The sequence below is a fragment of the Felis catus genome, chromosome D4, assembly GCF_018350175.1.
Source record: "Felis catus isolate Fca126 chromosome D4, F.catus_Fca126_mat1.0, whole genome shotgun sequence".
In the NCBI taxonomy this organism is placed as follows: domain Eukaryota; kingdom Metazoa; phylum Chordata; class Mammalia; order Carnivora; family Felidae; genus Felis; species Felis catus.
This window is the reverse complement of record NC_058380.1, coordinates 750,775-764,831: the sequence shown is the minus strand read 5'-3', so window position 1 is coordinate 764,831 and position 14,057 is coordinate 750,775. Positions and strand designations below refer to the sequence as shown.

Genomic DNA, 14,057 nt, shown 5'->3' with positions numbered 1-14,057 from the left:
CTCCAACCCAAATGTTAGTGGTTCCAAGGCTGGGAGAGCCTGATCTAAATGACAATCACCATCATCTTCTGAGGACGTCACATGTATCTAGAATTAATGTGACAAGAGTGGCACGGTGCTGGGCTGAGGGACAGAAGGAGGCTGTCCTGGCCTCACATTGTCCAGGAGGACAGAAAGGCTCTGGTTTATACCAGACGTGACAGGCTGAGATGTATGTGGTAATCCCTACAAAGAGCAGAATAGTAAAAAGTGTAAATTACTAACAGAACAAGAAAAACTCAGTCATCAATTTAAAAAAGCAAGCAAGCAAGAAAAACAAAACAAAACAAGCAGGCAGAACGAATAGAAAGCTAATAGTCAGAAAACAGATTTAAACTCAAACATGTCAAGTGTTAACGTTAAATAGAGACTAAATGTTCCAATTAATAGACAAAGATTGTCACACTGCATTAAAAAAATTCCATGATATGCAAATAGAAAGTATATTGAAAATATAAGACTATCAGCTATAATATCTCACAAAGTAGATCTTACGACAAAAAGCACTATTAGCAATATAAAAAGTACCTAATGATAAAAGCACTGGAAAGATCTAACAATTTTAGATTTGAATATACCTATAACACAGTCTCAAAATATATTAATGAACATGACCAAAGTGACTTATAAATATTAAACTACGTTCAAAAATAAACCCAAGGGATAACATAGTTCAAAACCAAAGGAGACTCTATTATTATATTTGGAAACTGAAAATTAAAATTAAGAATACAAAAATACATCCAAAAGATACATGCATAATATCTATAATCACAAAAAATTGGCAAAGAATTTAAATGTCCATCACCAAACTGTTTAGAGGGGTCATGAAAGACCCAGTAAACTAGAGGGTGGGACGCTAGGGCCCATTCGCCAAATTCTGTTTTTTAAACAAAACACCATAGTTATATAGTCTTGCCTGTCTGTTCACCTAGTGTCTATAGCTACTTTGGGCTATCGCAGCAAAGTGGAGAAGTTTCAACAGACTGTTGGACCTCAGAGCCTAAAATATTTACCTTCTCAACTTTGGAGAAAAAGTGTGCTGAACAATGAATCACGATCAAGGCAATGTGTCTTTTCTGCCTTATAAACATATGCACCATTTTGAGTTTTTAAAACATATACGCTACTTTTACGAATTTGACTATTAAAAACATTTCAATATTTATTTATTTTTGAGAGGGAGAGAGGGAGAGACAGAGCACAAGCGGGAGAGGGGCAGAGAGAGAGGGAGAAACAGAATCTGAAGCAGGCTCCAGGCTGAGCTGTCAGCACAGAGCCAGATGCAGGGCTTGAACCCACCAATGGTGAGATCACGACCTGGAGCCGCAGTCGGATGCTTAACCGACTGAGCCACCCAGGCGCCCCTCAAATTTAAACATTTTAAGAACAAATGATAAAAAAAAGATTATGAACTCTGCAGAGAGAAAACTATGTGAACGCGGCCTGTGTCTTTATCTTTTAAAAGTTTATTTATTTAAGTAATCCCTACCCCAATGTGGGGCTCAAACCATGACCCTGAGATCAAGAGTTGCATGCTTTTCCCACTGAGCCAGCCAGATACCCCCATGGCTTGTATTTTTACATTTCTTTGGGCTTTCCTATGGACAACAGACTGGAGCTCAACCTAAGAAGACCCTGTTGACAGAGCTGTCTGAGCCCAGAAGATGATGAATCTCCCACAGCTGGAAACGGAGGAGAGCTTCAAGGACTCACTGAAAGTCTGAGCTGCACACAGCAGAGTGCCACTGTTATAAACGGCCAAGGTTACGAGGACAAAGCTTCACCTGAGCACAACAGAATACAGAATGGAAGTGGGATCATTCCTCAAGGAACACGCAATTCTGGCCACACGAGCGAGCATACACGTGTGAGACTTGGAAACCGAGCAAAAGAAAACAGCACCTGAGAGTCAGAGTAAACCTTGGGAGGGAGATCATCGTGCGCAAGGGGTCTGTTTAATTTTAGAAGACCACTAGAAGACCCCATCTAGTTAGAATTCATTAGATGTGCCTGTAAACCGCCTGCCTCTGTCTGGATTAAAAACCTCTGTATGAGTTCCTCTCAACAGGGGCTTCTCCATCTAGACACTTCCGACGTGCCGGGCCCTTCGGTTCCTCTGTCGTGGTGGGTGGTCCTGGGCTCTGTAAGACCTCCAGCAGCACCCGGGCCCTCCCACACACAGGGAGTTGGGAGAGCCCCTCCTAACAGTGACTCTGAAGAGAGTCCAGATGCTGCCAAATGGGACGCATGGACAAAACTCTCTGGCTGAGAAGCACTGCTTTCAGTGGTGGGCTGCAACCTTGTGCTGCAAAGTACTTAAATTTTGCAGGCCAAATAAATGTTAGCATCTACTGAAACTACCCAATCACGCTCTTTAGCGGAGAAGTCCCCGAAAGTAACACACAAATAAACGAGCATGGCTGCTCCAATACAACTTAATGTATAGATAATGAAATTTCAATTTATGTGATCTGTCATGAATTATTACTCTTCTTTTAAATCTTAAAACCTTTAAATTTAAAAACACAAAAGCCATCTTAAGCTTGTAGGCTGCATACAAACAAGCAGCAGACTCAGTTTGGCCCCTACTCCAATTTCCTGACTTCTGATCTAACCTGTCAAGCCCAGAGCCTGGTCTCCAAGGACCCCATGATACAACTCCACCTCTGTCTGAGGAAAGTGTGAGATCCTACAACAATGCTAAGAAGTTCACACAACTGGGGATTTTGCGCATTATGTGACAGAGATACGTGATTCCAAATAGCCACCTTCGGACTCCCAACATCAAGGTGGTAGCCCAACCCAACTACAGTGGTGAGGAGAGTTGAAAATTAAAGTGCACATATGTAAAGTGCACCTGTAAAACCATAACACAATCAAGAAAATGAATATATCCATCATCCCCAAAAGATCCCCATGACTCCTGGTAATCTACATGCCCCTGCCTCGAGGCAGACATGGGTATGCTTTCCTACAGAAGAGTTTGTGTTTTCTACAATGGAATTGTGTGTACGTCCTTCTGTATGAGACTTCTTTTATTCAACATATTTATTTTGAGATTTACTTATCACTGTTGCTAAGTAGTATTCCATGGTATGGATACATTACAAGCTGTTTATCCACTAACACATTGATAGACATTTGGATGTCTTCCACTTTTTGTCCAGCACAAAGAAAGCTGCCATGAACATTCACATATAAATATGTGTGTGGACATATGTTTCATTTCTCTTGGGTAAACAGCAGCAGAATGGCTGGGTAAATGGCAGACGCACATGTAACTTTAAAAAAAACTGGCAAACTGTTTTCCGAAAATGTTTATGCTGTTTTACATTTCCAACAGCACTGAATGAGAATTCTAGTTCTTCTGCCTACTTGTCAACATTTGCTGTGGCTCATCCTTTTAATTTTAGTCATTCTGACGGATGCGTGCTGGTATCTGATTGAGGCTTTAACTTGCATTTTCCCAATGACTAAGGATTTTGAGCATCTTCTCATGTGCTTATATGCCTTGCGTGTCTCTTTGGTAAAGTGTGTTCAAAGCTTTGGGCTTTTAAAAGTTGGGTTTTCTTTTCATGTCAGAACTGTGATACTTCTTTATTTATTTATTTTATGTTTTTATTTATTTTTTGAAGGAGAGAGAGAGACAGAGCATGAGCAGGGGAGGAACAGAGAGAGAGGGAGACACAGAATTCGAGGCAGGCTCCGGGCTCTAAGCTGTCAGCACAGAGCCCCGATGCGGGGCTCAAACTCACGAACTGTGAGATCATGACCTGAGCTGAAGTTGGACGCTTAACTGCCTGAGCCACCCAGGCGCCCCCTTCTTTATTCTTGACACAAGTACTTTGTTGAATACATGTTTTGCAAATATTTTTTCCAGTATGTGGCATTTTCCTACTATTAACAACATCTTTTGAAGACAAAAAGCCTTTAATTTTGATGAAGTCTAATTAAAAAATAAATATCATGCTATTGCTGTACTTAAGAAATCTGTGCTAAATCCAAGGTCACCAAAATTTCTATGTGTTCTTCTACAAGTTTATACTTTTTGCTGTTATATTTATGGTCGATTCTTTGTATGATACATGACTGTGCACCTCGTGCTGACCATGTAGGCTTGGTCTATTTCTGAACACTCTCTTCTGTCCCACTGATTACTTGTCTGTCTTCACATCAGTATCACACTATCTTTATTTCCCCATATTTGTAATAAGTATCGAAAATCAGGTAGTGGTAGTCCGCCAAATTTATTCTTCTCTTTTCCAAAGTTGCTTTGGCTATTGTAGGCTCTTTACATTCCCACAGCAATTTTAGAATCATCTTGCCATTAAAAAAATAAGCAAAAAAGCCTGCTAGAATTTTGACTGGCTTTGTGACAAACTATTGATTATAGAATTGAGAATTTAAACCTGAGTCATCTGACCTATACACACAGCACACATACCCTATGCAGTTCTTCCATTTTCTGCAGCAATCCTTCATGGTTTTCAGGGCTGCAATCTTGGACATCTTTTGTCAGAAGTATCTTTTTTTTTTTTTTTTTTTTTAATTTTTTTTTTCAACGTTTATTTATTTTTGGGACAGAGAGAGACAGAGCATGAACGGGGGAAGGGCAGAGAGAGAGGGAGACACAGAATCGGAAACAGGCTCCAGGCTCTGAGCCATCAGCCCAGAGCCCGACGCGGGGCTCGAACTCACGGACCGCAAGATCGTGACCTGGCTGAAGTCGGACGCTTAACCGACTGCGCCACCCAGGCGCCCCTGTCAGAAGTATCTTTAAGTACTTCACATTTTTATGCCTTTATAAATGGTGTTGTATTTTTTTTTTAATGTTTATTTATTTTTGAGACAGAGAGACAGAGCATGAACAGGGGAGGGTCAGAGAGAGGGAGACACAGAATCTGAAACAGGCTCCAGGCTCTGAGCTGTCAGCACAGAGCCCGACGCGGGGCTCGAACTCACAGACCGCGAGATCATGACCTGAGCCGAAGTCACCCGCTTAACCAACTGAGCCACCCAGGCGCCCCTATAAATGGTGTTGTATTTTTAACTTTGGGTTTTTTTTAAATGTTTGTTTATTTTTGAGAGAGAGACAGAGCATGAGCAGGGGAGGGGCAGAGAGAGAGGGAGACACAGAATCTGAAGCAGGCTCCAGGCTCCGAGCTGTCAACACAGAGCCTGACGTGGGGCTCAAAACCACAGACTGCGAGATCATGACCCGAGCCAAAGTCGGTTGTTTACCCGACTGAGTCACCCAGGCACCCCTTTAACTTTGTTTTCTTTACTGTTGTTAGCATGTAGAAATAATCCTGACTTCTGTATATTGATCTTATATCCTGAAACCCTGCTAAAATCAGTTGTAGCTTTTTATGTAGGCACCATGGGATTATCTATATACACGAACAAGACATTTGTGAACAGTTTCTTTTCTAGTCTGGATGCATTTTGTTTCTTGGTCTTACATTACTATACGGGCTAGAATATTCAATAAAATGTTGACTAAAAGTGGTGAGACCAGACATCTTTTCTTTTTCCTGATCTTAAGCGGTAAACATACTTCAAAATCAAGCACGGTATTAGCACTAACTTTTTGATATACGACAATGATCAGATTTAGGTTCACAACTGACAAATGACATTGATACACCGTTATCACCAAGTCCAGAATTTACATTAGAACTCACGCTTGGTGGTGTACGTTCTATGGATTTGGACACGTGTGTAATGGTAGTATCCATTATTACAGTACTATACAGAATATTCTCAGTGCCCTAAAAGTCCTCTGTGCTCCATCGATTCATTCCCTGCCCCTTCCCCCCACCCCCTGCACCAACTCCTGGCAGCAACTCTCTTTACTGTCTCCACAATTTTGCCTTTTCCAGAATGTCACAGAGTTGGAATATTACAGTAGCCTTTTCAGATTGGCTTCTTTCATTTAGTGATGTGTGTTTATTTCTTCCCTGTCTTTTCATGGTCCAACAGCCATTTCTTTTTAGTGGTGAATAATATTTCCTGTGTGGATGGACTACTGTTTATCCTTCCACCTACTGAAGGACATCTTGGTTGCTTCCTAGTTTGCTGTAAACATCTGTGTGCAGGATTTTGTGTAGGCATGTGTTTCCAACTCTCTTGGGTAAATACTAAGAAGCATGACTGCTGGATTACATGGTAAGAGTGTGTTTCTGAGAAACTGCCAAAGTGTCTTCCAAAGTGGCTATACCCATCTGTATTCCCTCCAGCCATGAATGTGAGTTTCTGCTGTTCCACATCTTTACTGGCATTTGGTGTTGATTTTGGCCATTCTAATAGATGGGTAGTTGTATCTCATTGTGGGGGCATAGTGGCTTGGGGAAGGCCTGCCTCACCCCCCGAACGTGGTTTTCCATTCACAGTTGTCCTCTGGGATCCCCACAACTTGCCCACAGGTTGTGAAGCTGACCTATACTATAGTAGCATCTGATGCTAACAGAGGACTTCATTTCATGCAGAAAGGTTGAATCCAGTGCTCAGAGGGTCTCTGGTCTATTTCCCAAGGTGCCAACAAGATTACTGGGTCAACAGTCTATGGCCACTTTTTGGCCCTATGAGCCTTCAAAATCCCTCCTTTGCAGCTTGGAAATTTAGTCTGTACATAACATCACCTTAATGCTCACCATTTCTGCCAGGGTGATGGTTTCTGAAGTTAACAATTTTGTTCTGACTGACAGAGGTGACCAAGGCAGGCTGGTGAGGAGTGGGGTAAATCCCATCACCAAGCAAGGCTGCTCCTTTACTAACGATCCTGGGTCCCTGGCATTGTTGAGGGTTCAGACTCTCCTCCATACACCCCGGCTCTATCTTGGGGTACTGACAGCAAGAGGACCTGAATAAAGAGCAGAGGGGAGAGCTGCTAGGCAGGGGTGAGGGTGGAGAAACTGACTCTAAGCTCAGAGGCCATGGGTGCTGCAGACCTTCCCTGTAGGACTAACCATGGGCCCAAGTGTGTGGCCGGGTGAATCCGTCAACCGGCCCCACAATCAATCACCTTGTAGAGGGTTACTCTTCACTTTCTCTGCTACCTGACTTCACATGCCCGCACCAATGTGTGTGAGCACAGGGCTACAACCACACTGAGTCCACAGCACCAGGAGTAGAGTATTCATGTCTCCAGTGTGTTTTCAACTTCACCTCACGCAGAACCCTGCACTACCCTTGAGACAGGCTAATTAAGAGTTCTTCTTTGTCCGTCTTATGTCTTTACAACTGATTCTAGTTTCCTGTTAGTTTTATAGGGTGTAGCCGTACCCCCTCATCCCAATAAAGAAAATCATAAAGCGAGAGGATAAGAGAACAAAAAAAAGCACTGGGGGAAAGGACTGTGGGTGGCGCTGGTCAGAGGATGACCTGGCACACAGGTACAGCGACCCTGGATAACCTCTGAGGACCCACAACACAGTGATCCAGAGAGGACTCAGGAAACCACAGCCTGGAGGCCATGTCCAACCCACTGTTGTGTACATAGGAGTGTTACTGGCACAGCCATTGCGTACCGTTGTCTGTTTTCACATGATAACGTTCAAGACGAATAGCCTGTAAAGTCCAAAATATTTAATACCTGGTTCTTTATACAAGTTTGCTCATGCTTGGTATGAAGGTAAAGATATTAAAAGTTCTTTGATTTTTATTGGGCAAATAGCCCACAGATGATGTGTGTCATTTCTCAAAGATGCTGCTGAGGCATACATATGAGCAATAAGCCCAGTTGTCAAAGGTGAAAATTAGGTAGCACTAAATCCGAAATTCTGCTTCCTTCTCATTCTAGAAATTGGATGGTGGAAAAGCCAGCATGAAGTTTGCAGGTTTGGTTTGTTTCCTTCTGCTCATCATCTGTCAAACTGACTTTGGACAAAATGAAGAAGCACCTAGGAAGCAGCGGAGGAAGATGCACCACAGAAGACTGAGGGGCAGCTCCTCGCCTGCCCGCAGGTCCAGCAGGCAGCTGGGGGACCAGCGGACAATGGTCACACCTGGAGCAACACGTCCCGTGCTGAACCTGGACTACAGCACAGAGGAAAAGTTTGACTCTTTTCTAGGTTTTCTTGGAGTAGAATCAAGTTATAACGTGTTACCAGGTAAGAGCCCAGTGAGAGAAACAGAACCACCATGAGGACAATTTTCCAAAAAAAGTTTTTTTTTCATATTACTGTATTATCTTTTGGTTTAATCTAATGATAAAGTTTGAAATAATTTAAAATTTCATTTATAGAATGTAATTGTAACATAAAATTATTGGAAAAGAAAAAAGTTATCCCACAACTATGTTTATAAAACCCAGTTACTATTTTCGTTTATTAATTTCTAGTCTGATTACTGTGCCATGTATTTGACATAGTTATATTCCTAATATAGATAATATACATAAAAAGTTGTAAGCTGCTTTTTCATTTATAGTGACAGATCATATAGGATATAGAAATAAATTGTTCGGATGACTCTATGAACACAGGGCTGTTAACCAGGGCCTGAGTTAGGCCAGCACAGTGGGGAGGGGAGGGCAGATGGAACGTGAGAGCCCCCCCGAGGGTGGGAGTTGGGGATGGTAGCTCGTCCCACAAAGGAGAGGTATCAGAAGTGATACTGGGTCAGAAGGACAGCATCTCCCCTAACATTCACGTCAAAGCAGGCTGTCTACTGGCCTTCTTGGGTGACACACTCACCCACCTGTGTGCAATGCTGTGCATTGGAAATGGAGGCACTGAAGGCCGCTGCACTGTGCACGGTCCAAGGATGAACATGGAGGCATGGGAGCTGTCCTTCTGTAACACAGCAGTTCTCAAAGAAGGGACAGGTGCCATGTCTCCTTGGGAGCCAGTGTCAGAGGCACTGCAGAGGCAGGCTCTGTGGCCTGGCTGTCCTGTCTGCACACCGGCAGGTCTGGGGTGTGGGCTCACCACTGGGGCTGCCCCTGCCCTGCTCTCTGGCACCGGATGGAGCTGCACTGCCGCGTCTCTTCTGAAATTAGGTACGGCCATCTCATTTGCTGGTGTCAACATAATGAGACGCTTTTGGGGCTTGTCTGGGATTTGCAAACTTCCATTCTCTCTGCTTTGGCCATCAGGGCAGCCTGCTTGCAGATGAAGCCCGCTGATTATGCCTGGGTGGCCATCCTGTGCAGAGGCCGTGTGCCCACACTGGACACACGGCATGGATAAGGAATCCCTGATGCCTGGGGTGGTGGATGCTGTTGTATAACTTAGTCACCCTGACAGGTACAGTGTGGAGGCGCAGTTCAGAGTCAGGCCACCAGGCTGGTCACTCTCAGAGCCTGAGTGAGAGGCTGAGAGAGCAGGCGGACGCCCCGCTGGGGGATTACATCTCTGGATCTACCTACTTTGTGTGCAAACACTCGCAGGAACTTACTGTGTCCCTGCTTCTCTTTCAGGAAAGAAGGGACACTGTCTGGTAAACGGGATGACCATGTACAACAAAGCTGTGTGGTCTCCTGAGCCATGCACGACCTGCCTCTGCTCCAATGGAAGGGTGCTTTGCGATGAAACCGTGTGCCCCCCTCTGACATGCCCCCAAACCATCACACCGGAAGGAGAGTGCTGTCCAGTCTGCGTGGATACTGGTATAAGTATTTAGCTGAAACAAAATATCACATGTGACGGAGTCTTCAACTTACATTTGTTTTTGTTTTGTCACTGCCTTAAGTTTTAAATTAAATTATGGTAAACTAGTCATCAAGGTGCTGAAGATACTGGCACAGCGATGACAAACATAGACGTTACTTGGGAAAATGCATAGTAGGAGACGGAACTAAACGATCTAGGCTTTATAGTCCCAGCTCTGTCAGAATGAGTAAACTTGGACCAGACCACACTGCACACAGACTCTCAGCTTCAGGGAAGCAGTGACAAAGCTGACATAGCCCACAGTTCCCACATTACACCCAGGGTCTCCCTTAATCTGACTCAGGGTGGGTACATTTAGACCACCAACGAAGATGAAGAACTCTTGGGGAACAGAGGGAGAGGCGGTTTGCATCTGGAGAGAAAAGAGCCCAATGCGTCCAGCCTGTTCGCTCTCACTACTGCTCGGGTCATCTGGGGACATGCGCGAGCATGGCCCTGAAGCAGGGCCCACATCTTGGCCACGTGGCCTGGTGCATGTCTGCTGTCCCCTACGCTCATGGGGCTCATATCTGAGCGACAGACGACTCTCGAGAGGGAGGCGCAGGTCCCCAGGAAGAGCCTAGTTAGTGATTGATGAAATAAACAAGCGTGGTAAATAATCTGATGGGAAAGAACAGAGACATCTTTTCCGGTCTACAGTTGAGGTAGATGGACAGTCACAGGGTGGGTGTCTACAGAGGCTGTCTACCAAGAAGAACTTCAGAATATTTAGGAATTGCATTTTGGTTTACACTTATTTTACTAAGGTATTATGCCTTTAAAAAATGTTACCAAATATACAGGCAAGATTTAGAAATTATCAGACATTTTTCAAAGGACTTGGAATAATCTTGAAATGCTGTGGCTATTTTGGAAAAATAAACTTGGATATACAGGAAGGATTTTAAATGTTTCAATATGATAGCTTTAGTTTCCTTTCCTTAATTTTTTCCTGTTTTCCTTTTGCATGCTGTGCCAGAGATGTGAAAAAATAACTCACTGACTTTATAATATATACTGGACCAAAATCTCAAGTAATTCCTTCAAATAGTTACATTTTCTGAGTTCCTTTCCCGGGTGGTTTATGTCTAGATGACTCAGTAAAGGTGCACGCATTGGAGCTCACTTCTCCCTGAGCTCCGGTGACTGTCGGGCTGGCCCCATTTGCTGCTCAGTGTGAACGCAGGCGAGCGTGTGCTGCTGACCATTCTGCCCCCATCATCACAGAACAGTGGGGAGCACCCCTGTGCACACTTACAACAGCATCATCTGAGTCCAGGAGGACTTCCAGAAGGTCACACAGTAAAAAATCAGACTAGAGAGTCTGGGAGGGAGAAAGAGAAAAACTCTCTGTAATTCTAAATTTCAGAAGATGCTTTTGGGCCCGTGGGGCTGAAAGGAAACCAGACAAAAATAATAATAAATCTACAAACGAAAGCCAGTTTCACTACCACAAGCAAGCAAAATACACATTTCACTTTTTTATGTTTGGCGGTACAGACGCTTACACTGTTAATAACCCCAATTAACTGAGCAGTATCTATGATAAAGGTCGCACCTCATCACGTCGCAACCTCACACAGGACTGCTTATCACTGTGCATCATGTAACAACATTATTCCCTCTTTATTACCAGGTAGCCAGGCATTTTAGTAAAAATAAATATTAAGGCCACAGGCAAAACAAAAATTGCCTAAAACAAGTCTTAGAAATAAAATTTCAAAAGGTGTGTCATGTGTATATCACACTCAAGTACCTGGAGGGAATATTTACTAACCTCATTTTCACTATGATTTTTCCTTTTGCTAACGTCACAACCCACCCCTGTTGTGTCCCCATGGTTGGTAGCTTCTCCTCAGCCACTCAGTGGTACAGCCATAAGTGATACAAGTGAATTTTCTGGTGATTCTTCAGAACAAAGAGAAGCAACCAACTCACCCTGTAAGCAACTGCCATCTTGTCCGCTGGAAATGAACCCAGTGTTGCAAAAAGAGGAACTTCGGTTTGAGGAGGATGAAGAAGAAATTAAAGAAGATAAAGATAAGGAGCAGAAGAAACAGACCGCTGACCCCGGAGAGCAGGGGAGACCCTTCAGTGAAGGGCAGAGCAGAGAAGGGGGAGAGCAGAGACCCCACGAGGAGGGGAGGCAGGCCCATCAAAGAGGACACCCAGCAAGGGAGGAGGAGGAGGAGGAGGAGGAGGAGAAAGAGGAGGGAGAGAGGGAGGACAATGACGACGAGGAGGAGGACGGCGATGACGAAGAGGAGCACGATGACACCATCAGAGGAGACGTGTTCAGGATGCCCTCAAGACCCCGGGCCCCCCCCTCTCCCAGACGCATGCCACCTCTGCCCAGCGGGTGCTCTCTGTCCTACAGGACCATCAGCTGCATGAGCGCAGGGCTCACACAGATGCCACCACTTACGGCACCAGAGATAACAAGCCTGGAGCTTGCTGGTAAGAGACGTGGACGCATGTTGTTCTGTCCTTGCCCTGTGAGAGTCCTACTTTAATTTCATAATATAAACTGATCCTAAACACTCTTCGATCATAGAAATAAACTTCGTGGAATAAACCGCATAGTTACGTGTAAGCAAATTCCTCCAAATCAAATCATGATTTCCCACTGACTCTCCCTCAAGTAGGCTTTACTGAGGTGTGGTAACTTATGGGACGTGTGCAGTTGTGTAACTACCCCACATTCAGGGTGCAGAAAACTCCCGTCCCCTCCCCACACTTGCTCGCACCCCTCCACCCCCGCCCCTGGTCTCTGCTGAGGTGACGCGCCTCCAGAGTTTGGCCATCCATGGCCATCACCCAAGTGGGGTCACATGGCACGCAGTCTTCCTGGCTGGGCCTCTTTCACTTGGTGTCTGGATGCTGCTCCTCAGGAGCCTGTGGGGCGCGCAGAGACCACAGGTGCCAGCTGGAGGGTACGGGGTCAGGGCCAGTGTGGGGCGACCGTATGAACAGTTCCACAAACATCCACACACAGAGGCCCGTGTGGACCTGGTTTTCCTCTCGTTAATGCTGAGTGACAGAGTAAATGTGTGTTTGACTTTACAGGAAACCACCCACAGTTCCCAAAGCTGGCTGCGGCCTTGCTGCCAGAGATGCCCAACACCCCCCACTGGCCTCTCCCTCATGTTAGCCGTTCAGGCGGGTATGGTGGGGTCTGGTCCTCCTCCCTGTTCATATGAGGTTACCGGAAGGGATCTGAGCACACGGATGGCAGGACCAGGTGTGTGTCTGTCTGCCCTGAACACAAAGGGTAAGAGAATCTGAATGGGGTTTCGGATGTGCCTCAGGGGAAACCACAGAAATAAACTACCAGAGAAATAACAACTGACCTTGTACACACACACACACACTCAACAGACAACGTCGGACGCTGTGGTTCAGGACGGCCAGTCTGTGACAGGACACCACACTCGAATGATCCCTGGGGAACCCCCTCAGGCCCAGCAGCATCCACCCCCGCTCAAGGCCGGCACATCAGGTGCGCTCTGCCATAAGAAAACCCAATCCGTGCATGAAAAAGGAATGACCTGTGCCCAGTCATACTATCCTGGTTTTACAAGAAGGTCACCACCTGGTTTTTGTAGTACTCCCTGTTTCTGGGAAGCTCATTTTCTAGGTTTAAAATCATTGACTACTGCACTTAACTAAATGTCAAAACAAAATCCCATAAAATTAAAGCATGTAGAACAAACTTCTACAGATCGAGGCCACACAATTGTAACATTAGATCTGGAGGCCATCTGAGCTCCTCGTTCAGAGAAGGAGATTTCAGAAAGGTAAATGATGTGTCAGGATTTCACGGATAACAGTCTTGGATTTCTGGCCCAGGGTCTAGGACACATCAAAGGGAAGTATGCTTAGACAGATCGTGTCCTTGTCTCCCCAGGGTAGAGCTCTCTCGCTATCTATGCACGTGCATGAGTACACGTATGTGTATGTGCACATGTCTGTGTGCACACGTGAGCCTAAGTTACAGCTGCTGTTTTCCAGGCAATGCCATCACCTCCATTCCTGATGAAGCATTTAATGGGCTGCCGAATTTGAAAAGGCTCGATCTGAGCAAAAATAATATCACCTCCCCGGGCATAGGGCCCAAAGCATTCAAGGTAAGTATACACACTCTGCCTGGTGAGTGATGACCCCCTCGGGCAGCTTTGTCCTGGCAGCAGGGAAGGGAAGGAGACTGAAGTGTTTTCACTGTGGCTTTTTCCCGAGAGAGTCTCCCCGTGATGTCCCTAAACCACTCAAGTTTTATCTTGATCAAGGTCTGTGGGTTTCCATGCTTCACCCATAGAGCACCAACAACGGCGAAATGACAAAACTAGTATTTTTAACTTATGG

General features: G+C 45.0%; 2 protein-coding genes across 12 annotated transcripts in view; one reads left to right on the top strand and one right to left on the bottom strand.

Annotated features, from left to right (window-relative positions):
* Positions 1-14,057, bottom strand: part of CENPP (centromere protein P) — a 230,375-nt gene that overhangs the window by 46,866 nt on the left and 169,452 nt on the right. The gene's annotated exons all lie outside the window — the stretch shown is intronic.
* ECM2 (extracellular matrix protein 2) overlaps positions 1-14,057 on the top strand; it is a 33,661-nt gene that overhangs the window by 5,207 nt on the left and 14,397 nt on the right. For 3 of the 4 annotated variants that reach the window (XM_006939007.5, XM_006939006.5, XM_011288207.4), the window contains 4 exons: positions 7,844-8,153; positions 9,464-9,652; positions 11,544-12,152; positions 13,707-13,822. In XM_006939007.5, coding sequence (XP_006939069.4) covers positions 7,868-8,153; positions 9,464-9,652; positions 11,544-12,152; positions 13,707-13,822 — 1,200 coding nt within the window. In that variant the 5' untranslated portion in view covers positions 7,844-7,867. The remainder of the gene's footprint in view (positions 1-7,843; positions 8,154-9,463; positions 9,653-11,543; positions 12,153-13,706; positions 13,823-14,057) is intronic. The other variant, XM_003995303.6, reaches the window with a different exon arrangement.